We start from the raw sequence: 25,626 nt of genomic DNA on the forward strand, positions 1-25,626 counted from the left end.
ACCCTCGGGCCGCCTGCCCAGCCCTCTGCCGGACCCCGAGCAAAGCGCTCCTCCAGCCTCCCGCCGGCGCCTCGCTTCGTCCTCAGTCTTTTTCTTCTCCTCCCGAACACTTTATTCCACCCCCAAACCACTTCCCCTAAGTCGGGTCCCTGATGCGCTCCGGGTGTCTCGTCTGATCCCAACCCACGGGGAGCTGCCGGGTCTGTCCCACAAGCGCTCCCTGAAGCGCCTTTGTCCACCCGTGCTGCACCTTCTCACGTTGCTGCTTCATGCTCCCAGCTCTCAGGGCCATGCTTGGTGAGAGGCTTCTTTTGTGGGCCAGCAGGAGCAGCGAGGCTGCCCTCAGTGTGCTCCTCTAGACCAGGTTGGTCGTTTCCCCTCGGTTAAGCCCGGGGCTGAATTCAGCAGTGAGCCACAAGCCAACCCGTTGCACTGAAGGACTACAGACACTGCGAGGTGCCAGCCCGTTGTGGCTGATATGGTGGTGTCCTGGGAGCCAGCACAGCGTTGCAGACAGCCCTGGCATTCCAGGCAGCACAGCAGCTTGCGTGAGAAATTTCCATCCCAGCTAAGAGCAGACAACAGTGTTCAGTGCTCATAACAGCGATGACAGCAGAGAAATCAGACCTGCACCAAAGCCATCACTGCTCCCACCCCATGGGTGCCCCATAGGAGAGGCAGTGCAGAAGTTCTAAAGGAACTGAAACGCGGGTGGAGCACAAACCAGTGCTCCTCGTGCAATGTCAGCACAGGGAGGTGGTGGAGTCACCATCCCTGGAGGTGTTCAAGAAAAGGAGATGTGGCACTGAGGGCCACAGTTCAGCAGGCATAGCAAGGATGGGCTGACAGTTGGGCTGTATGATCTTGGAGGTCTTTTCCAACCTTAATGCTGGGTCCAGGGTCAGGGAAGCCTCGTGTCACCTGGCACCCAATTTCCAGCCTGATGCACTGCAGCATCCCAGCCGTGTTCCTGATGAACTCAATCAGGTTGGACCAACACCAAACTTTAAGGGCTCTTTTCTCCCTAAATCTTTCTGGAAGGCAGAAGGGATCCTTTGTGGCCACTTGTCCTCGGGGACAGACTTCTGCAAAAGCTTCGAGGGGATCTGCAGGCTACAGGAAGGGCAGCAGCTCAGCAATGGACAGGAATTGAAATGTAGCCAGGGAGCAACCACTGAGCCAAACAGAAGAACTCTTTAGCAATAATAAACACTTTTTATTTACAAAAATACTTTTCTCACTGCAGTAAATAAATCTGATTAGTGTAAACAGCATTAATCTTCTGGCATAAAATATACAAAACCTTTCCCCAGTGTCAGGTTTCCTCTCCTCAATGCTTCCTCCATCAAACAGATAGATCTCAAAGTCCTACCTGCAAGGGCTCGTGTCTCCAGCCCCAAAGATGAGGAATAGAGTCCATGTCTTACAGAGAAAAAAAAGGTGAAATTTTAAACCCTGTTAGGTATTGCCTAACCCCAACCTTCCTCATCTAAATTTTATGTTTTTATCTCCTGCTGCAGTTTTCCTCCTCCCCGCCCCTCACTCCCGGTTCCACTGCCTCCTGGTTCCTCTTCAGTGCATCCCCATTCATTACTTCATACCAGCAGGACTCTGTGTACTGACTGAGCCTTCAATTAGTTCCCGTGAATCGTTTTGAGAGTGGTTTGCCTGTTTCAAAGGACTATTCCAATACAGAGGGCCATCAGACTGTGACGAACCTATCTGTGAATGGCCAGCGCTTTGCCTTGCACTTGCTTTAACCTCTGCTTTCAGACAGATGCTGAGTTTGAAATGAAATCCATGTGCAGCGGGCTCTGTGCACACTCATACAAATACTCTGAAATCAATCACGTGGAAAATTGCACTTACACAAACAGACACTGGTATGCATTTCAGGGTTACAGCTGCTCCGCTGACAGAAGGGGTGGCAAGACGTGCCCCAAAGCCTCAGCAAAGAAACCTACGGCAATCACAAACATCTATTAGTTAAAGATTTGGCTGTGTAAACAGATCTGAAGGCTGAAATTACTGAATTGTTCAGAGCATAAATATTTTTTGCTTTGCTCCGTCGTTTGCGCAGGAAGGCCAACAAACCACCACCTTTCCACCTCCCCAGTAACAGCCTCAGGGGGACTGATGAGCACAGTGGTGATGGGTTGGTGGTTGCACTTGGTGATCTTAGTGGTCTTTTCCAACCTTAAGGATTCTGTGATCAGCATGGAATTTAAAGGCTGCCATATTAAAGTTCTGCTTTCCTCAGAGTAGTATAGGCAGTGATTTCCACGATGAAAAGTTCTAGCTGTGTATGGTACAACCCACACCCCCGAGACAGACTGAATCTCCACTGAGTTTCACACACTGAGGGCTCAGCAGATGCTCCTTCAAGCCAAGCTCTCTTTCACACATCAGTCTTGCAAAAAAATCCTGGTTAAAACCACATAATCCTCATTGTTTCCCTTTGTAGGCAGCTTCATCTGATGTGTCTGGAGTCTGCTGAAAAGGGAAGAAGACTAATCTTGCTTTCCTCACCACCCCTTGTGCTGCAGGAGGGAATTGGTGGGGTTTATCTTTTGGCTCGTCTCAAAGCTCTGTCCAAAAGGCACTGTGTGTGTGTGCAGTGCTATTGCTGCAGTAACACATGGATCAGCAATGCAGAGAGCTGCAAGCAGCACAGGCTGTCTTGGAAACCCCTGTACAGCCTGCAGCCTGCCTGGCCTTTGGGGGATGTGACATATGGTGGGAATTGAGAATTAAATAAAAATCAGATTTGTGTTTGGTGATGGAGGAAGAAAGTAGAAAACAAATAAATAGAAAATAGAGAATTATAGAAAGAAGAGAAAATGAAACATGCTTTGACTGTCAAATTTAGGGCCAAGGAACATTGCCTTAGAATACCAGAAATAGAATCATGGAATCATTAATGTTGGAAAAGACCTCTCAGATCTCCTGGTCCCTCTATCACCAATACTGCCCACTAAACCATGTCCCTAAGTACCACACCTACATCTTGAACCCTTCCCAGGACAGTGAGTCCACCACCTTTTTAGAGCCTGAGAGAAAGAAATCCCTCTGAATTTATCCCCATCACAAAGCTCTGCCTGTTCCTCAGTCTGCAGCATCCATCCAGGGCATTCCCAGCCCCTCTGGGTACCCAGTGGCTCCCAGAGCTGTCATGCTCCATCCCAAACCCAACTCTGCATGAAGGAAACCAGGTGGAATGGCTGTTTGTTTGGGCTCTCCTTTCTCATTAAGCCCAGAGTTATTGCTGGATGCCTTGTTAGGTCTGCCCAAATTAATGAATGACTACCCCACAGGCATTTAGCAGTGCAGCAGCCCTATGCACTGCAAGGCACCCTGCTGCCCTGGCTCTGGGGAGCGTTGGCCAAAAAGGCAATTACACACCATACTCTGCTTCCTTTTAATGTGTCACTGAGATGGAAGAAATATGTGTTTCATCTTCTCTGGGATAAACAAAACAAGTCTCTTACCTCATTGTGTAAGCTTGTAACTGTCTTCCCACATTAAATGCTTTGAGATAAATCTGTTTCAGAAGGTCTCTGCATTGCTCCGTTTCTCCCGCGTACACCGATGGGCACAGACACAAAACAAACCCACCGAAACTACTGAACAGCACTGTGGGGCCGAGCTGATATCCCCTCATCTGTTTTCTATTTCCCCCTGCCCATGCTGCAGATATACGATACAGTAAAATTATAGGGCAGGAAGTCACAAGGAGCAGCAATCCAACTCTCAAGGAATAATTCAGCGTCACTTAGTCAGGTCGTCCATATAAGAAAAAGAAAAAGGAGATAGAAAACAGCTCCCACAAGGCACTTCTATAGCTCTCACATGTTCTCATTTTGTTCCTTATCCCGCAATTTATCTTCTTGTTTTCAGCAAGCCAGCAATGAAGTAGAAAAACCCCAAGAAATCCTGGTCTGACGTATTGTTCTGGGGAGTATTCTTTTCCATGCATTGCTGCATAAGCCATGGAAAAGTCTGTGCCATCACTGGAGAGCAAACCACTTGAAGAGCAGTCTACAGACCTTAAAATGGATAAAAGCAAGTTGTTTCTGGCCCACTTCGACTGATTTAAGGTCTGATAGACGCCCGATGTCAGCGCTGTAATCTGTTGGGCTTGGCTGTTGGCCACTTGGTAATGCAGGAAGAGAGCAAATGTTGGAGCATCCTGAGCCAAATTACAGCAGACTTATTTTGGGATGCTAAGCTTTGAAATCTGAATTCATTTAGTTTATTATGATATACTGAAACTTCCTTAAAAAAAGGAGTGGGGGGGAGGGATAGCAGTTAATTTCTGTTAGATACAGCAGGCAGATGAAATCACTCCCTGCCAAGAAGATACTGCAACTACTTTATGTCATTAAACCATCTTGTAACGGGATGCACATAGCCAGGAGGCTGCTCCTGTTACCCTATAGATTTTGGATGAAACTCAGCTCACTGAAACCATGACAGAGCTCTGACTTGAAGACCAACCTCAGAACAGCCCTCCACAGCTCAGTACCATCATTTCTCCAGCAAGGTTGCAGGAGCCGTTTTCTCCTCCACCTCTCCATCAAAACAACACCATGCACTCAACATGACAAAGCAGTGGCTGCCTGTGCCATCATGTCTTGGTATGTTTCACGTGGTATTAATGAAACATAAGAACAAAAAGACATTAGAGTAAGAAAGCACAAGAACGTTCCCCTCTGTATATTTTGCAATATACTACCCACATTTCTGAAGTAAACCCAAGGGTTTATACGAGCCCTGTGGGCTCCCACAGTTAGGAGCACACTAAAAGTACTTAAAATTACAGTGTTGGGAAGTCAAGAGCAGTGCTGGGAGAACAGCAGAGTGTTTCTCAGGGCAGAACACAGGGGTCGCAATGTCTCACTTGAGTCACATTTCAACAGCAGGAAAAGATGCTGCATCTAGGAGAAATCGAAAGAGCGTGAAACAAAAACAGCATTGGAGAACTGGGATGGGGAGATAGACAGTGGGAAGACATTGTGTGGCCCTGCATGTGGCAGGGGTGGGTTGGAGATTTGAGATCCTCGAGGTCCCTTCCAACCCTGGCCATTCTGTGATTCTGTGAAGACACAGACTTCCCATTCCCCACTGTAGGCTTTGGGCAGCTGCATGCCAAGCAGAGCTTCACCCACTACCATGGTTCTGGGGTTATTCCCACCCATATACATGCACACACAGATAGACAGGAACACTTGCACTCATAGGTAGGTATGGAGGGCTCCTCTTCACTGCAAGGAATCACGGGGGACATATGGCTTCATTTAGTCACAGTGGTTTTGTAGTTACAGTTGAGTAGATAACATGACAAGGCTCATAATCATTTCTGAGAGGGAATGATTTAGTAATGCAGTCTACACGGCTTGTAAAGGCTCCTTGATAAATGGCCAGGAGAGCTGGAACAGTTTGGATCCATTTCCTTACCGCTGCTGAGAACGAATGTTGCAATGCGTTCAGAGGGCTGAATGGAAAATAATTGCCTTCATTATGCAAGTTCAACATACAGACATGTGTTCCTGGATAAACCACTTCTATAACCAGCCAGGTCTACCTAGTTCCTTCTCTGTAGAATGCAAAGAGTAGTTTTCCATTGGTTTCAGTCAGGCACTGGGGCGGGCACACACTGCTGAATCTAGCAAGGTGTGCACACATCCCTGATGTTCCACGTGCACTTGGATTTGTGGCTTTTTACACGAGACATAGGTGTGAGAATAGGTCTGGCAGGGGATGTCTGAGCATGCGCCAGGAGCTGGGCATAGCCATAGCTGGGTGAAAGTGGAGACAGATTTTTATGGGATAGACAGCACGTTGTGAAGCAAGATGGCTTGGGCCAAATCCAGCTCCTCTTGCTCAGGCAAAGTGACTTCTTGATTTCAGTGGTGCAAGGTAAACAGAACCTGAGCTTCTGGCACCGACGGGAGGAGTCACAGAAGTTATTTCTTCATGCGATACAATAGGACTTTGTATTAGATTAGCCCCAAGTGCCTGGAAATCTGGAATTCAAATGAAGCAAAACCTCAGTACAACTAAAGAGCTGCTTAAAACCAAAGCTGTTTCCACCACTGCTCCTACAAAGCGGCATTGCCAGCTACTAAGAACATGAATAAGTGATGCTCTAAGCTGGGAGGATGCCAGCAGGATTAGTCTGGCAGTTGCAGCACAACCAAGACAGACACATTTCTTCATTATTAGTTTTTAATTCTCCTACGTCTGCTTTTCACAACGCTTTGGCACCATCTGTACTCATCACTCTGACTCTCAAGCTGGCAAGTGGACATGTTCTCTTTTTCCTTTCAATACAAGGGAGGGATGATGGGTTAATTGACACGAGGAGGAGCACAGGGAGCTGCTGCGGAGCCCCATCACAGTGGGAAGCAGAGCTCCCTCCTCCAGCTGCTGTGGGAGAGACGTTTCGTCCATGAGCAGGAACAAATATTTATCAGACAGCCTTTCCAGTCATATGGTCCTAATCCTCGCAGCAATGTGAAACTTCCAGGATGAGGTCATGGTTGTTTAATTGCAAATCCCAAACTGTACTTTTTTTTTTCCTAGAGGCCAGGTAGGTAGGAGAACTGAGAGCAAAGCACAGGGTTCGAGGGATGTGATTATATGCAAACACACACCCAAGAGCATGAAGCACAAAGTCTTGCTGCAGGGAGCAGCAAGCTGCCGGGATGCAAGATAGACGTTTCCAGCACCCACACTGTTGCTCTGGATTTTCAAGACTTGTCTAAAGTTCCAGTTGTCAAACTCCCTGAAAGCTCTTTTAAACAAACAAACAAACATTCTCCAAAGTGAAAAATGAAATAAAATAAAATTGTTTAACAGTCATCCAAAGATCTTCCCAGCATATTATTGCTGGGAATACTTTCATAGGCGGTTGTGTCTTTGGTCAGCTCATTAGCCTTACTCTAGACCTCAGTGATTTACACTTTAAAATAAGAATCAGGGAATTCCTCAGCCATTCTCCTCCAGGGACTTCATGGAGCAGGAATTTCCCAAATTAGGAATCGTATCTGAATCCTACCGAGGTCTGAGTCAACAGGCTGACTTCTGACTCCTGGACAGATCCTTATTATTTTAGCCCAGAGGGCACTAAAAGAAAATATCTCAAAAACACGAGACACCCAATGACATATTCCAACAGCAAGTTAAACACACAGTCTTGTCCTTACGTAAAGAAGGCATGTCATGTACTGGATAACACACCAAATCTTATGGGATTATAAAACATGTGGATCATCAGCCTGCTGTACAGCAGCACGGTACCTAGGAAGGTCACCTCCAACAGGACCAAACCAAGAGCACAAGCATAACATCTCAGCCACAGATGCTGCACGGTCAGTTGGAAGGCTTCCCAGACCCCAGGCAGGGAGAAACCTCTGCCAGAATAACCTGACAGCCAAGTCACCATGCAGGTTGGAAAGTCAGGACACATTTCTATAGAACCAGCCTGTTCCTCTGCAGCTTTCTGAGAAAGCTGAGCAACCTCTGAGCACCACGCAGCCAGCAGCCTGCTGGCCTGCAGCCAAGCACCTCCTGAGAATCTTCAGTTTTCTTTTCTCCTTTTACCTCATTCCCTTTGAATCCATCAGGCAGGGAGATGAGCGGTGCCACAGCAATCAGACCTTTCTGCTAAATCCCTTCCAGATGTCCAGAGCTGCAAACACGTCCGTCATTGACAAGAGCCTAATGATGAGCTGCTCCCTGTTCATCACTGATGGCTACTGTTCCCTGGCAAAAAGTTTGGTTCTTGTCCTTTAAACCTGTTGCAATACTCACAGCGTTAAATTTCACACCATTCTTCAAATGCATTTTGATCAGTGCATGACTGGCGTGCTGGATCTGCCCTATATCCCTAGCTGCTCAAAAGCTCAGGAGCTATTTCTCCAAGCTCAGTCAGCCTCAGACAAATCAACATCATTTACAGCAGAGATTCCTGATGTTTGTCTTTTGCCTTTCATTTTAGTTAGTGGACACAATTTGAAAAGTGCCATGGGCCAGGAAAGGCATTCTTCTATGGAAAGCATCAGTGATGGGTAGGCAGTACAGGCTGATGCAGCATGGCTCACCTCGCTCCCAACCACACCACAAGGAAATGATATCCAGCAGCTCACCCACCTTGGCACAGGGGCTGCAGTGAGATGCCAAGCCAAAACTTGGGCTGAAGGCTCTGAGAACTTCTCTTTTTACATAGGTGCTTATTAGCATAACCCCAGTTGGGGAGATTTCTTCCTTTATCCTTTGAATTACAAAAACCATTTCAGAACTTGATTCCCATGAAGTTTGGGCATCATGTCAGCTTTAAGAAGCTGAAAATAGTGATGGGTTCTTTACAGCGAGCAAAAAAACCACTACTCACAGTCTGTCATTTGGAATTACAAATGTAAAGTCCACTTTTTTGACATAATCCTCTTGATTTAAGCTTGTGGTTTCTGCACACAGTTTCCATTAACGTTAGTGTAAGTCATCTGGCAGGATGAAAGGTTCAGGCTCAATTCATGGAGCTTTATCCCTTGTCCCTGGGTTTGGGGCTCACCTGGGCAGGATCCAGCCTGGGCTGCAGCCTCTGCAGTGGGGGTGAGGTGCACATTCCAGGCACCCAAAACACCAGGGAAGGTTTGCAAACACCTCTGGAAGCAGTGCAGGCTGGGAACAAGCACCAAGGATCTGCTAAATAAGCACAAAGACAGATGTTGCTCACCCCTTGCACTGCAGGAGCTGTGGGCTGATGTTCTGCCTGGTGCCAGGCCAGCTTCAGCCCCACTCCCACAGCAACGCACCACAAATGGGGGAAGTGGAAAACAGAGCAACTCAGCAAAATCCCAGGCCAGGAGGTTTGGTTGCAAAAACACAAACGTGCTCTAAAAACATAGAGCCATCTCATCAAAGTCATTGCTGCCTCATTTTAAGTCAAACCCATCAGTTTTGCAGATGGTTCCCATCACAGTCAGCCCAATGGCGACGCCACCAGCAGTGAACCAGCACCACCAGGATGTGGAAATGCCCAGCTGGTACTCACCAATCCCCACGCATCATTGGTGGTTGGATGCCCGACCCGAACACTGCCTTATGCTCCCATGTGTCTTCACAGAGAATTTCTCATGTTTTTAGAGCAGAACTGGACTTTCCCATTTGGTCTGTTCACTGGGAAAAGTCTGGCACCAATCTTAGTCCCTGGTGATATTGCCTCATGTTCTGCGTGGTCTAAAAAAAAAAAAAAAAGCAGAAAATGAGAAAGAAAACGTCCAAGACATTAAATAAAAAGCATGTGGTAGGGGAGCAGAGTCAAAAGTGTACGAAGCAATGAGTGGATGAGCTAAGGCAGGTGAAATCCAGTCCATAAGACACTCATCAAGAAAATTTCCTGCTAAGTCTTAGCTCAGACCTCTCTTTATCCAGAAAAACATTTTCCTTCCTTTCAAGGGCTATCATATTTTTCAGAATAAAAAGCAAATGAAGTGCCTGATGTGGGGAATCTGAGCTACTGTTTGAACCCTGTAAGCTCTTAAATAATTAGAGACATTCACTGGTATTACATTAAGATAAATGATTCCATATAGTCCAAACGTAATCTGTACTTAGTCCCGGGGTAACTGCAGGAACAAAGAAACATTGTACAGAAATCTCTCCATGATCTTTTCATATTAGAAAAACAATGCAGTTGGTTTTGAAGATCAATAGAGTTTGTTGTTGTTTTATTATTATTATTCATGTACACTACGAAGGAATTTGGACAATATATGGCTTGTGACATGCAAGAAATAAATTTGCTGCCACTCTAGTAATAATTAGGATTTCTATTCCATTCAGAACAGTGCTTGTGTATTATTCTTTCTCATACACACACATATATCTTTGCAACGTGTTACCATAAATCACGTGCAAACATTGAGCAGCTGCTCTATGGCAGCAGGATTAGCGTGCCGTGGTTGTGCGACCCGCAGCCGGCACAGCACAGCATGCCTTGCTGATAGAGTAATGGGGCTCCTCCAGAAGGATGGCTATACACGGGGTGAACCTAGCTGTGCTTTGTGTTTTTAGATGAGAGGTGACTTGCCTTGCTAGTCTGCTCTCAGATGAGTCATGCTGCATGCAGTTTTGTTGGAAGAATACTTTCCAGTAACCGCTCATTTGTCACTGTCTGCACACCCAGAGCCCAGGTTCCCCAGCTACATCCCTGGTGGATGCATGGGGTCCAGCACAGGGACACGGGTGGCAGCTGCATGTCCATGCTGTGGGATTTGTGTATCTACCTCCCAAAAAGGGAGTCCAAGGCGAGAGCAAGGCAACCCTTCCTCAGGATAAACTGCTTCCCTTGCACTTGGTTGGCTGCCCATATTGCTAAGGACGGAGCTGTGGCTGCTGCAGATCAGCACTGCGTTGCAATTGGCCTTTCTCTGCAAATGGAAGTTACAGTGATGAAGACCAACACACAGTACATACATAAACATATTGCAATTGAGAAGAAACTAAGGCTAAACGCAATAGATTCTTCGTGTATTCAGCCCTACTGGATAAAACACAGAAACAGATGCACCTCCACACAGCAAATAGCATACCTGGGGAGCTCCCAGTGCAACGCAGCCTGAAGCCTCTTGCTGACAAGTTCCTCTCCAGCACAAGCATTAGAAAAGCTCCAGGAGGAAAGGGAGAGCTGGCACAGGCCTGCCTCCAAAGCAGGTGAACCTGGGGCTGCCAAGAGCACATTTTTGCACAAGGAGAGGGGAGAGGGTTGTAGAGGTGACAGAGGGAAGCCCACCTGGCAATGCGCACGGCTTTGTGAAAAATGTCTGTCTCAGCAAGGCGAGGTGAGACCACAAACAAAACGTGGGAGACATGGCAACATCCCTGCAAATATTTTCCACATGTCAGAGCAGACAGCTAGCAATGAATGAAAAAGTACAAGTTTCACATATGTACGTGTTTGGGGGTTTTCTGTTTGCTTGTTTTTAAAGTAAAAAATAGCACCACTTTCTACGTCACCCTTGCCAAGGGGTAGCTCTAATTCATTCCTTTGGCCGTTTCTGTTGAATTTTCCTCTCTACAATTTGCTAAACAGCCACATTTCCATGGTTACCACAGCTCAATACTGATACTCCTCAAACATACCACACATATTTGCAGGGAAGCCATGAATGCTGACACGATGCCGAGCCGGTCACACTCACCCAACTGCCCCAATGCTTGTGGCCATGGCAGGGTGGTGGCAGAGCTGGAACCTCCTCCTTGCTTTGGGCACAGATACCAACACAGCCATCTCACAAGGACTGAAATACTTGGCACTGGCCATAGGACTGCACCGTGGGAGCTCCTGGCTGCCTGCCCTGCTACATCCAGCAGCATCTCCTGCTAGGGAATCAGTGGTGGTTGAGTGGCCAACTCCCAACCTCCAGCCCTTCCCCTGGTTTTGGCACATGTACAGACCCAAGCACACACAGGGAGGGGTGGTTTTGTAGGCTGAAGTTGCTGTGTTAAATTCAGATTATTATTATTATTAAACAAGCAATCACTAATTTCCACCAAGAGATTATGCATTTTCCTCCTTTTGATGTCTAATAATTTAATTTCAATCTAGAGGTCGTATAATTCCCTGCTTTTGAAGTCTAATGAGTAAATTGCACAGAAACCTCTGCAAAGCACAGAACACGTTAATAAATGTATAGTCCCTTTGTCCACGACTTCCAACTTTAAATCAAATGCACAACACCCAGATGTTTTTCACATTACTGCATTTCAAGGTTTTACTGGAAGTGATCTCATCATACATACTTAATGTAGGTATCCAACTGTGCGTGTTATTCGTATCACGAATGAGACCTTGCAGCTTTAGGACACTGTGTGGCAAACCCGAGTATTGTTTAAAGTGGATAAAGTTGAAGCTAAGCTTGCCACTGGGATATGAAGGAGACCAAATTGGATGCAATACACTGATTTTGATGAGTGTCAGAAGCGAGGAAATTATATCGCTCAAACATTTGAGCTTATTGTTAGGAAACACTGAGCCACTGTTTCTGGAAAAGATATTGAATTTAGCCAATCTAGTAAATCAAAGACTTCTCTGTTTTTCTTTGAAGTAGGCAATTAACTGCAAATGCAAAAGATTGAGACCAGAGCAGAGGCAAAGCTAAGGCTAGAAGTATGTTTTTCAAAGAAAATTAAAAGAAAAATAAAAGCTTGCTTGCAAGGAGGGTGGAATTGTATTTCAGTAGGAAAACATTGCTTCACCACTTTTGAAGAAAATATATACAGTTATGCTAGGATTTGAACTTTCTGTTAGGAAATGTGGCGAGACAGCAGAGCAAGGCTTCCTTCCCAAAGGGATGCAGCTCAGGCTGCACACTGCAGCTTCAGTTCCTTTGGTCAACAGGGGAATACCCACTGCAGACTCCGACCACCAAATACTAATTATTCACCTACTAATTACCATTAAGGAGCATGCTAAAAGTTATTCATGCCTTGCTAAGGGCAAGCTTCCACCGCTGGTTCAATGCAAAAGAGCCCATCTTCTCATCTGCCACAGCAGCCCCTCTTCCTGAGCAAGATGTTGAGTTGGCTCAAGAATACAAGAAATCTCTCAGGAGGGATTTTTAGCGGCTGTCATACTCTTCTTCGTTCCTTCCTCTGCTGGAAAACCTACAGGAGCTCAGAACATGCAGAGGCATTTACTGACCATGGGCTGCTCTGAACCATGGGAGGCAAGGAAGGAGGATAAGCAGTGTTTGTTTTGAGAAACGGGTAGAATCATCTTGTCTTTCCATTCACACCAATTCATCCCAGCCTTCTCTGAAGCCATCCTCCTACAGAGACCACATTCCTGTGTTGCTCTGCCACAGCTTTCTGGAGTATCTTGGATGGCTGAGGATTCCCAAGGAGGAGCAGCCAACAGAAGGGACACCACAGGCCTTTCCCACGGGGCCACCTGGGACTCACGCTCCAAGCAGTGGTGAAGCAAGACTTTGGTTTCCTGTTTCAGAGATGAGCGTTGTTCACCTCATTTCCCAGCCTCTTCACACAGAAGGAAAAGAAGAAGTTGGAATGAGTCATTTTTACATTCTGCCATGAAGGGAGTGTAATAGAGCTGCAAAATTGTGCCTCTTGCAGCCAGGTCTGAGCAGGGTGGGTGGGAGCTGCCCAAGTCTTAGTGCAAGACCAAGGATTGCATTGGCACATAGGAACAAAGAGTCATGTTTAAACGAGGGGCTTTCCTCTTTTTAGATAAACAGAGTTTTCAAACAGATTTTTACGTCCTTTAGTGACATCTAGAGATGGCTCAAAATACATGGGTAAAATCACACTGCCACAAGAAGAGCAAATTGTCCCATGCTGTACTTAGACCAGAGCTGAGGCCCTTGGCATGGCCTTGGCTGTTGGTGGAGGTCTGAATATGGGCTCTCAGTGAAGTTCCTATAGCAAACAGATCACTTTTTGGCACTAATTAGGTTAATACTCAACAGCAGCCGAGGCAATAAGGGGTGCTCTGTCCCATACAGATGGCACAGCTGAGGGCTTGGCTCTCTTCCTTAGCCAGAGGAATAAATTTGGCACAGTGCTTTCACCCCACTCAGCAACTCCCTTCAATAATCTTTGTAAGCAGCATGCAGCAAGGAGAGTTTGCAAATATTTTTCATAGGGAGCACAATTTAATTTAGATCTGTAGCTCATTATGAAGAGAAGATAGAAGCTGCATCCAATTAGGCTGCACTCAGTTCGTGTTCCAGGTCTTAAAAAGACCATGAAATCCCCATTCCCATCTGAGATGTACTGTTTGCATGTTGAATATTTGCAGAGGAGGTTTTGCAAGCCATCAGATGACTTTTGCAGTCCTCATTATTCCCATGCCAATTGCTGTCAATCATAACCAGCACTGTAAAATAAATAAATCCTGCACCACTGTAAAGGGGTCAGGAACCTGCTGGAGCTCTGGCATTTGCATCGCACTGCTCACCAGTGAGTGAGCTCAACACAAAGCCCACTGCTATGAGAGTAACACAGCCCTGAACTGCTCAGCCTCCAGCATCAGCCCTGGATCTGTGGTCCCATGAAAATCCCCTCTGTTGTTAATCGAGGAGAGCACAGTGCTGGGTGAGCAGAGCTGCCAGCATACATAGTGCTGTTGTTGCACAAGCAGTAACATCTGCTGGTTTGGGGTTGTTTTTTGTTTTGTTTTGTTTTCTTTTTTGCTCAAGCAGCAACTGGGTTTGAAAAATTATTATTAATAATAATAAATTAAAGTAAAAAGTGAATTTGCTGGTTAAAGCAACTGCTTGATCCCTATCAACTCCCCAGCAGGATATCCGCACAGTAATGCGCTCCTTTGCTACCTGTGATACTGAGAGCTCACAACTCAGGGAAAGCAATGCCCTGCCCTTGTTACAAACACTGTGCAGATGCTGAGAACAAACCTCCTGTCCTCTGCTTGCCCTGCTGCCTACTGATAGGCAATTCCACATAGTTGCATATCAAAGAGTTCCCAGGATGAACTATAACACCGTTACAATTTTCTCTGAAAGTAACTAGAGATGTAGGCATTAAATAATTCTAGTTTTCAGACAGCAGAAAGCCCCTGCCCTCCTTTTGTTCTTTTAAAATAAAGGGAAGTGAGGGCTGAATAACCCCTAGCATCAACTGTGCAGACTCGAGAAGCGGCTGCACCCTCTGCTGGGAGCTCTGAGCACAGTCGTGCAGGCAGAGCACATTTTCTCCTTGCATGATGCTGTCCAATCTAAGAGGTTTTTTTCCCCTAAAGCACCCACACCAGCCATCCAAAACACAAAGGCTTTGGGACCAGAGGTTTTCCAGAGCCACAGCTCTCCCCTTTTTCATGTTATCGCTGCTAAACCAAAGCCATGTGTCCAAGCAGGGCCTTGCAAACAATCAGGATTTTCTTATCAGAGCTGCAGGAGAACGCAGGCAGCCTGTGGACACTTGATTGTTCCCTGAAAGAAAAAGGAAAAAAAGAAATAGACTCCCCTAGCCAACGCTGCATCAAAGCAACAGAGTCTCGGGAGGATTTAATTAACCCCCACCAGCCAACAGAAGGAAATAGCACAGCACAACAGGCTGCTTTCCAAGAGAAGCCATACAGGAAAGCTATCAGCAGCCCCAGCGATAAGATACAGGGCAGGGAATGAGCACGAATTTAACAGCGCAAGAGGGATTTATTGCAGATCCTCTCTTAATGGCACAACATCATTATCATACCCAAAGCACACCTTCAGCTGTGAGTGGCTGATAATACTGGTAGCATTTAGGGTATTGCAGCAGTGTCACCCCCAGGTACACCAGGAGGACCACGGATGTGCTCGGGGTACAGCACAGATCCTCAGCTCTGAGGCAGCCAAAATGGAAGAACTGCTGCTGGATACACATTGCTAGCATTTAAATGGAACATTCCTCCTAGTTAAAGCAAGAATTAATTTGGGTGACCTCAGCAGCCAGCTCTGGCCACAGCATTTGTGTCTCCTTACTCAAAGGACCTTGAGCTCATGTTGTGGCTCATCCATGTAACCACATCACTGGTGTTACAACAGGTTAATGCCTCACTGTGAATGCCAAGAGGTTTGTGCTAAAACCAGCGATCAGAGCCTCTGCCCCAGCACTGCCTATGGAAGCAGCTTCTTCACTGCTCATCTCTGCTCGTGCAAAAGCTTGTGCAATGAAAGTATGTGTATAAGAGAAATGCTATTTAGACAGACCTCTGAATAGTAGCACGAAGGAGAGAGGCTTCCACCTGAACACATTTGAGAGAATGGCTGTTTTTCCCTAATGACAATCAAGGCAGCAAGGAAGGATTAGTTGATGTAGAGTCAGCAACTTTATCCACCAATACTAAAAATACTCTTGAATGGGCAGTGGAAATGTGATAGCTGAAGCACTGTACTGTACTTTAGGCTAGACAGTGGTTGGTAATGGCATGATTTCTGCTCCGAGCTCTGCCAAGGGGCCCCTCCCACATGGCCCTCATTTCTGCAGTGGCAGAGCTCTGGCAGCCGCAGTGCAGCACTTCTTCACCAGGTCTGAAGGGATCCTTGTCCTTTCTACCTCGCATGTATTATAACTTTGTCCCATGAGGCTGCAGACAGAGGTGGGACCCCTAACTCTGAAAATCCCATTTATCTAGGCTGTGCCCTTTTCCTTGTCTGAGCATCAAGGGACTTTTGGAGGGTTCAGCAAGAAGTTAGTCCTCCTCATGAAATCAGATGTGAGCAGCAGAATCTATGTTCCTTTATAATCCCTGCTAAAACCCAACTCAGGCTTTACTAGCATATTAATAGAGGCACAATAAATTCGAGGTGTTGACTTCAATGGGAACTGCACACCAGCACAGGGCATCCTCAACTCACGCTGGACAAAGAAAGGCCATGCACTCACAGCACAATACAGATGTTCAATGCCATGAAGTAGTGAGCCCGGTGGCTGGTTAGCTAGCACAGCCCAATGGTCTCCCAGTGATACTACAACAAAACTGTTCAGACAAAGCTCATTTCAAAAGCCTCTCTTATCTCAGCCTATTCAAATGGTCAGAAGCCTGATTATAGATTAAGAGCAATTTGTTTTCTTTTGTGCCAGATTGATTTTCACCATGAAAGCCCACACCAATTGCATGGGTAAATAATTCTACAGTTAATTTTTAAGTTATAATTTCAATGTTAACGATGAGAACAAAATGTATTTTCTTTAATGGCATGGTGCACAAAGCTCAGCTGGGAGGCAAAGGCCCAGCAGTGATTTGTTCCCAAAACGTTCTTGAAAATAAATCTAGGAAGAGAACTGCAAACCTACAATTACCATCCCACAGCATAACCAAAAAATAAGACATGCGGTTCTCGCTTATCCAGTTCTCTGGGAACACACTCCCAAAGTGGAAGGGCTTCGTGGACCAAATGATCAGGTTTTGGACACTGGAAGCTGGAGTATGTGTAGAGGAGATGTGGCAAACCAGCCCTCTTATTTATGCTCCTACTCATGGTATTTGTTGTGATTTCCCCCTAGCATCTCAATTTTCTAGCTTTTTCTTCCAAAATATTTAATAGAAAAAATTTAAAAACTCTTATACCATTTGTAAGATGGAGGTACCACTAACTGTACTTGACTTCTACCTACAAAATGAAGTTTTGACATGCCTCACTTACCATCTGTTCCTTCTGCTTGCAAGATGAGGAATATTTCTGAGCTGCTTCTGTACACATATGCCAGACCCCAACCTGACAGGGCCAAGCACCCAGTGGAAGGGCCATTTGTTTTCAATCTCTGAGTCTCAGATGTCTCTTCAGACACCCACAGAAGAATGAGCTTGAGCAGACAGTTGGCATCATTTAAAAACTGATCATACTGCAGAGCACATAGTGAGAATAGTTCTTTTATCACACCTATAATGTGCTCTAACCATCTTAAAAATCAATTTAAAAGTTGTATGGGTATAACACTGAGCAGTTATAAGCAGAGGTTATAACTAGTTTTAGTATAACTAAAACATGGCTTTGTACGAGCAGAAAAAGTTGATTAGTAACCCAGTTAAACCTTAGTTTAATTAGTCCTCCTAAGTGCTGGAACACTGTCCTGAAAGACATGCAGAACTGCCCCCAAAGAAGGAAAGGAACCAAAAGTCTCCTATCTGCTAGGTGGGGCCATCAGCTCCTTGGGGGAAAACGTGGTGAGGATCCAGAACATCATCCCCACCAGCACAAATACCACACCTAGCTCCTTCATGAAGCTTATCTGAAAAGGAAAAGTAGGTAAGAATGACATTTCTCTCCTTTCAAACCAAAGCAACCATAATATTGTGCTCACAAGTAAAGCATGAAATGGTTCAGACTGATGTTGGAGGCACATAGGAAGGCACTAATGAAGCCAAAGAACAATTCTGGTAACTCAGCTCTGTCCTTCTCCAAAGTCTGTAGCTGTGAGCATCATCAGCCCTGAGCACCCACCTTTGAGCCTGATCCTGTCACACTGGAGGAAGTGGTGCAACTGCAGCTCCGTGCAACTCCGCGGTTGTTCCATATCCTTCTGTTGGTGTGTGCTAAGGGTCTGGCTGGGCTCTTTCACAACCACACCTCCCAACTGTTGGATTAACGCCTCTGTTGCCCAATGCAGGAATCCCACCAGCATCGGTTCACAGCCCCGTTGCCCAACAGGCCAGGCCTGCAGCTCCCTGGAAAAGAGAGAATGCACTGAGAAGCCTGAACTACCATAACATGAGCTTGAAAACTGTTTGTTTTTTTTTTTTTTTTCTTTTCTTAAGGATACTCTATCAGAATTGCATTATATATGTTATTGTAGCAAATGGCATCTTGATATGGTGTAGAAAAAACAGAAACATACAATATAGTTACAATCTCTCATAAAGAAAAATTTAAAAAACATACACAGCTGCAAGCAATATGAAGTAAATTCTGTAACACAAATGAGATGGGAAAAATGCAGAGATGGGGCCTTAGAGCAGCAACTGGCATTGCACCACCTCCTGAAGGAAGTTCTGGGCTCTGCTGTCCTCTAACTGGGAATTGAAAATAGGTGACAGACAGCAGCCATGGAAGTTTGTTGGCATGCACAAATATTGTTATGCAGACAGGCACAGAGCTCTAATGAGTTCTGAAAGTTCCAAGTAATTTAACCACGATATGCAATCTAAGATCCAACAAACATAAATGATAACCTGAGGTGTGCTGAAGTCCAAGAGGGAGTGAGGGACCTGGGTCATGGAAAAGTACGAGTGCGCTCATGAGTCTCAGGTCATTTCTTGCTGGGAGGGTGCAGCTCTCCATCTGAGCACTTCAGTAGCTGGAGAAATGAAGGTGAGTAAGCCTGGAAAGATGCAAACAACATATTTATAGAAATACTTGTTTGGTGACTACAAGTGTGAAAAACAGCATTTCCTTCTGGCAGGACAGAAGAGAAAGCAGCAGGGATAAAATCACTGAAGTCATTTTTAACAATGCCAGGGAAGACCAAAATATTCTAAGGGGCTAATACTGGCTATAAAAAAGCTTGGAAGCACGAGGCAAGAATTTGTCTCCTGCTGCTCGTTGCAGCTATTTTTTTTGGGAAAACACAACATGGAGATGCTCTTTGTCAGCTAGAAGTGCTCAGTAACATCTGTTTCTCCTCTGAACAAAACATGCGGGCCTTCCAGAGGTCACTGTCTCTTAGAGTACTTGATAGCTTATGGGAAAGCTCCATGACTGCCCTTCTATAAGAGATATGGAAAAGCTGAATGGAAGGGACAATTAAAAGACATTAATCAGCTTGCCTAACAGTTCAATAGCTGAAGTCAAGCAGATGCTAAATGAACCATTAGAAAACTAATTACTTTTTTTTTTTTTAAACTCCATGTCAGTTATGCAATGCAATTGTGGCTTGCAACCATCCATTTCAGGATCTGAAGAGGTTTTAACAAGAACTTCACTGTCAAAAAACAGGGTTCCAAAGAAAAGACTCCATGGATTGATGTCCAGACTTGGTGAAAATATCAGATGAACAGGAAAAACAGATTTCTATGCAAAAGCGTCTGTACTTCTTAGCTTAGGTGAACGTGTACTAAAACAAACGTTGTACCTTCACGTGCTCTCAGCTGTGCTGTTAGAAAGCCATAATGGGCACAGATAGCTGGGGAGGAGGTACTGGAACCAGCAGAGAAAGACAAACTGGTGCCCACAGACAACACATGGAGTTTTCCCCATGTTCTCCCACCAGTTGAATCCTCTGGATCATGTTCTTCTTCCCTATCATTTTTGGCCTAAGTGTGTCCTTGCTTGGGGAAGGAGAAGAAAAAACATTAAGAAATGGTTCAACCAAAGCTTCCTGAAAAGTGGGATTGTTCATTTCCATCTGTTAATGTGAGCTAAGACACCCGTTACTTTACCTGTCTTTCCCAACCAGCTCTAAAAAACCGTTATATTGTACAGATATCTTTAGTGCCTAATATGGCAACACTGTCTGCTCGGAATTGTAACACTTGGCTCAGGACTGATTGGCCAACACAACAGACTCACGCTTTGGAAAACACATAAATACTACAGAGAGCTACTGTAGGACATCTTTGACTCGCTCAAAGGCACAAGATGCCAGCCCTCAGCCTGATCGCCCTGCTCAGCCTGGTGTCCACTGGTGAGTTGGTTTGTCTTGGTGTGGTTTGTCTTGAATCTGTACAAACAGACACTGATTAATTACTGAAATTAATTTCAACGTAAAGCTAAGCTCTTTAAGTGTTTTTATGATGAACTATAGTAGTGTTTTTACAGATAGAGCTGTACTGAAGTGCTTTGGTTTCACGGAAGAAGTAGTTGGTATTATAGCAGAAACCAATATTAGAAATCCGTGTCTACAACTTAACTTTCTTTTACTGTATGTACTTTATCGAGGCCCAAGGCTTCCAGGAAAGCAGTCAAGTACGCATAGCAGGTTGTTCAATGTTCTTATAGCTGCAGTCTGGGGCAATATAAAAGCCCACAAACCATCATTTGCCTGTAATTAAGGAGGAAACCTCTCTGTAGCAGAAGTCATGACACATGCCTTCTATCTTAAACATTGTGTTTTGTAGCTTAGCACTTTCAATTGTACAACACTAACACAACCCTATTATTATTATTTTCCTGTTTTCTTCTTCTGCACGGGCAGTTTTCACCGGGCAGTGGGAGGTGCACCCTCCCCAGCAGCAGGGCAGGCACTGGGCACAGATATGCAGTGGGAACCCTTTCAATAAGATCCGGGGCTGCGACAGATATGGCTGCGGCAATTACGGAGCCAGCAGGTAACAGGGTGGGCATTAAGGACTAGTGTAATTCATCTTTGGTTCTTCTTGACTAGATATTTAACTAGCAATCATCAATAGAAGCTTACAGGAAACCCTACAAATTACTTTACACAAGCTACAGATATGCAGACACCACTGCCTCTGTATATGCACCTTATAACAGAGGTTATGCTGTCCAAAAAACACTCCCAGGCCCTTCCAGCTCAGGATATTCTGTGATTCTATGATCTCCAGCACAGAACTTAAGAACTGCTAAGTGAGAAAATGCCAAATATACAGTTCTATTTGACATGGCACAGATGCACACTGGGGTGGAACAGGTGTACTGTGATGGTCTGGTGTCCCATGAATTTGGGAGAATTAAAAACATTCATTAGTGTTTGAAATTCTGCCCCCCTTTAAAGTGTGTCATACCAATACAAACACTCTGCGATAAAAATACCATTGAAACCAGTAATTTCTTCCAGTTTCACTGCAGATGTAAAACATTACGTTTTTAGAGAAGCTTCATACGTAGAGCTAATGATCTATTAGGCCTGACAGATTGCATAATTACTTAATTATGTCTTCAGACAGGGTAAGGGAGAAAAGCACAAGGGCGTGGATGTCATCTGCACTGATGGATCAACAGTGTATGCTCCCTTCAGTGGCCAGCTCTCGGGACCCATTCGATTCTTTCATAACGGAAATGCCATTGATGATGGAGTCCAAATCTCTGGGTCAGGTAAGCAATAACAGCACATATGTCACAAGGCAGGCACAAGCAATCTTATTTACCTGAGTGAGATACTTCTGTGCCTCTTCAAGTCAAGCAGATTGCTGATTTAGTCTCTCTAGTTCTTATACTGAAGCACAACTACATTGCTGCTCAGAAACACCAAAAGCTCCAGCAGAATGCAGTCTTTTTCTTAGAAAGGAAGAAGGGAGCTGAAAAACACATAGCAGAAAAACAACCCCAGGTCAAACAAAGGAAAAAGTAAAAACAAAGCATCCGAAGTCCTCAGTTTCCTGAGAGGATATTTTCCAGTCCCTATTTTCCAACTTCCTCTTTTCCTTTTTCTTCTTTTCTATAAGGATGTGAGTACTTTGAGGATTCTTGGTACCTTGACTCCATTTCTGCTTCACCACTGTAGCCCCCAATAACAGCCCAGTGAAGGAAGATTTCTTGAATTCTGCTTCAACGTATGCAGCTGGTGTTTCTTGACTTTCTTCTCCCATCTTTTCCAGGTTACTGTGTAAAACTAGTCTGCATTCATCCCATCAGATACCATGGCCAAATCCAGAAAGGGCAACAACTTGGAAGAATGCTGCCAATGCAAAAAGTGTTTCCTGGCATTGTGTCTCACATTCATGTCGAGAACTGTGACCAGTCTGACCCTACTCATCTCCTCAGACCTGGTAAAAAAAAAAAAAGCAACAAACATTTGAGTTTTATCATGAATGAAAATGTTTAATTGCAAATTACAGTAATATCAAGCAACAGGAGTCTCCTCTATCATAAGGTCTCCTCAAGAGCAGCATCTAAAAGAGAGAAGATGTGCATCATAGCACAATAGGACCATAGAAAGGAAGGAGCACGTTTTAGCTTACCATGCTTTATTTCTCACCCCTCAATGCCCTCCCATGGCACAGAAGCATCAAGTCCCAGCAACAAAGAGAGTCCAATGTCTCTTTTGATCCTTCTAACTACTAGCAATGTTTCCAATATCACATCTTAACTAGATCAGACATAAAATTTGCACTTGAAAACAATCATCCTAAAGATTTTGGTGATGATGTAGAAAAACTTAAGGACTTTGATTCCATTAGTGTAGGCACAGAATAAGAAAAATCCAAATCCTCTCCTGCCCCTCAGTTTTACTCCAGTTTATAACTGTGATAATCCTGCTGTGTTTTTTTCTTCTTCTTGAAAGCATATTCTTTATATCAGCCCACCTTAATTGAAAAACCTTAAGATGTAGTTTGAGGCATTTGTTCCAATTACATTTCCAAACAGGTGACAAATTTTGTGGAGGATCGAACATCAACTGAACATGCAAGATATAATTCCAGCATGTTTCTTCCTAATTAAAATGAAAATGTAGTAGTTGCATATATTAAATATGTTTAAAAAAAACTACACTACCTTCATTTCCTGTTTCTGTATTTCATAGATGTTTTACCTCCATTCCCACAACAAGACACTCACTGGGCAACAGTATGTTCTGGGAATCCTACAAACGAGATAAGAGGCTGCGATAAATATGGCTGTGGATACTTTGGAGCTCCAAGGTACTTTGAACATGTGGTGTTTTATCATTGCACTGTTGGAATAGAGTTGAACTCTGTTTAAGCTCTGAAAGTTTAGGTTGAACATAAGGAAATACTCACTACAGACGTACAGATTGCCAACATTGTTCACAAAACCTCCATTCTTGGAGGTGCTGGGTTAGACAAAGCCGTGCCTGACCTGGTGTTGGGAACAACCCGAGCTGAAGGTAGGGCTAACCATCCTCCACAGGTACCTTCCAACCAGTACTTCTGTAGCTCTACAGTTCTATTTCAAAAGTAGGGAGAAATAAGTCTCCAGCCATTCAATTCCCAAAGCTGTAAATCTAACAGACTATATAACATTACCTTACCTACCAAAGCAGAATTTGTACAGATTCTCCAACCATGGTCAATCATGGCAGCACCATCTTAGTACTACTAACCTGCTTTGAGAACTTGCTAAGCGATCTCTCTCTGAATAATGTTAGATCTGGCAGAGACTTCTCTAATTATGTATTTGTTTTCAGACGCAATGGTAAAGGAGAGAAGCACAAGGGTGTGGATGTCATCTGTGCTGATGGTGCAACAGTGTACGCTCCCTTTTCTGGTGAGCTGTCTGGACCCATTAAATTCTTTCATAATGGAAACGCCATTGATGATGGAGTCCAAATCAGGGGATCAGGTATACAGCTATTTTCATTTATTTAACAGTTCATTTTGACTCAAGTTCACGTAGGATACGTTCCCTCACAGGTAGTTGAGTATATCAGCAAGTGCACATTTCCAGCTGCTGTATCTCCACATTCAGAAATTTCTGCTCCTTTCTTAGAATGCAAATATAAGCATTCAGTCTTAAAGACAATGAAGGAAGATCTTGCCTTTATGAACTATTATTTAGTTTTCTCTCTACAAGGAGAAAAAAAAAAAAGATTTGGTTGGGCTGCAAATTGCATGAGAAAAAAATTAAAAACAGGGAGCTTGAGTTCCATATAATCTCTTCAAGTTCTTCTTTCTGCTGAAGCAAGAGTTCTCACCTGTCCCTTCATTTTCACTTCCCTAGCAAGCCAGCAACTCCAACCACTCTCTAAACTTTTTACAGTACTATTGCATTTCTAGAATTGCTATCTCAGTGGAAAGGATAAAAGTTTTTCAAATAGAATTAATACAGGAGAACAAATGTACATCATCTGATTTTTTTCCTTCCTCTTCTTTTTAACCAGGCTTCTGCGTAAAACTGCTGTGCATCCATCCCATCAGATACAGTGGTAGGATTTCTAAGGGACAAGTCCTTGGCAGAATGTTGCCAATGCAAAGAGTATTTCCCGGGATCATCTCTCATATTCACGTTGAGAACTGCGATCGCTCAGATCCTACCAGCAATCTTGAAAGGGGGAAAGGGAGAAGAAAGTAAAACGGAAGTGTAATAAGTTCTGAATAAATACATCTCAGCATTCAAATGCTGTTTTTGTTCTCACATGGATGGTCTCTCTCAATGGAAGAAAGAAAATGTACTTTACAAATAGAATGAAGTGTACACAGCAGGCACAACAATAGATTGCTGATGCAATATTTTGGGCCTTACTTAATATTGTAAGGCCCCAACATCACCATCTCTGCCAGGTACCAGTGAGGTACTGATTTTTAAGTATTAGTAGTTGTGAATTTTGTATCTTAGGCTAGCTTACAAACTTTACTGCATTTTGGAAAACAAATAAAGTTACTGAAAGGAAGATTACTTCAGTTTTTGAAGACATCTAAACTGAGAAAAATTAGAGGGAAATTTACTAGAACATTCCAGAAGACAAAAGATACTGTTTAGAATTGTCATGCCACAACTGATGCCTCTATAGATCGGCAAGAAGGACTCCAAAATAGAAAATGAGATTTTGTTTGAATTTGCATTTGTAAGAGAATCAGGAAATTGGCAATGACTCATTATAAGCTTCGTCAATGAGTCAGTCAATAAAACTGGAGATCAGCTTACCCCCTCGTGTGGCAGAAAAGATGCATTGCTGCAAGCTTCTTGCTGAAGCTTGGTCTTTCTGGAGCAACCCTAGAAATCATCTTCATCCCTTAGTTGTAGATTCTGCACTTTACATGGAGGTTTTTAGTTACTTCAACATTCTTGCACGCACTGAAGAGAGGGATGTTTAGAAGGTAGAAATAATACACGTATCATACCACCAACACAATACTGAAATCTAATATTAAAACTAAAATTCAGCATTAACCATGTCTAGTGCTACCAGTAAACTGCTATTTCATATGAAGACTACTGAATCAATTTGGTTGATATTATCAGTTGGTCTTCCTTATTCACATAATTCTGAACAAATATATCAAAAGTCACCATATTTAGATTTACATCGCCAATAAACACAGGCCCATTTTCAAGCTTGGAACTGGAGCAATCCAACATCAGCAGCTTCTCAGAAAAGCTGCTCCAGTAACAGAGAAAGACACATTATTCAAATAAGCATTTTAAAGTTTCCCCCCTAGTGTTTCATTTCTGTATATAACCACTAGTGACTTGTACTTCACTAGTTCCATTAGGTTGGCTACAGGGACATAAAGAACTCTAGAAC

At 44.2% G+C, this 25,626-nt stretch overlaps 1 protein-coding gene and 1 long non-coding RNA gene across 3 annotated transcripts; one reads left to right on the forward strand and one right to left on the reverse strand.

Annotated features, from left to right (window-relative positions):
* Nucleotides 1–2,852: 2,852 nt before the first annotated feature.
* Nucleotides 2,853–21,999, reverse strand: LOC149915926 (uncharacterized). Of its 2 annotated transcripts, XR_016471298.1 has the most exons (5): nucleotides 21,569–21,999; nucleotides 18,695–18,843; nucleotides 17,967–18,190; nucleotides 9,056–9,240; nucleotides 2,853–8,706 (listed from the first exon to the last, which is right to left on the reverse strand). It is a non-coding gene; the product is annotated as an uncharacterized LOC149915926 (long non-coding RNA). The 2 variants fall into 2 exon arrangements; XR_016471297.1 differs by having other exon boundaries at nucleotides 2,853–9,240.
* On the forward strand, nucleotides 19,986–24,498 carry LECT2 (leukocyte cell derived chemotaxin 2). The gene is made up of 7 exons (XM_031598384.2): nucleotides 19,986–20,145; nucleotides 20,656–20,788; nucleotides 21,364–21,515; nucleotides 22,019–22,189; nucleotides 22,945–23,062; nucleotides 23,569–23,723; nucleotides 24,262–24,498. Exons 1-7 carry the CDS (start codon nucleotides 20,100–20,102, stop codon nucleotides 24,450–24,452), a joined length of 966 nt encoding a protein of 321 aa, XP_031454244.1. The 5' UTR covers nucleotides 19,986–20,099; the 3' UTR covers nucleotides 24,453–24,498.
* The last annotated feature ends 1,128 nt before the right edge of the window (nucleotides 24,499–25,626 follow it).

Source organism: Phasianus colchicus, chromosome 15, assembly GCF_987193195.1.
Source record: "Phasianus colchicus chromosome 15, bPhaCol1.hap1.1, whole genome shotgun sequence".
Classification (NCBI taxonomy): domain Eukaryota; kingdom Metazoa; phylum Chordata; class Aves; order Galliformes; family Phasianidae; genus Phasianus; species Phasianus colchicus.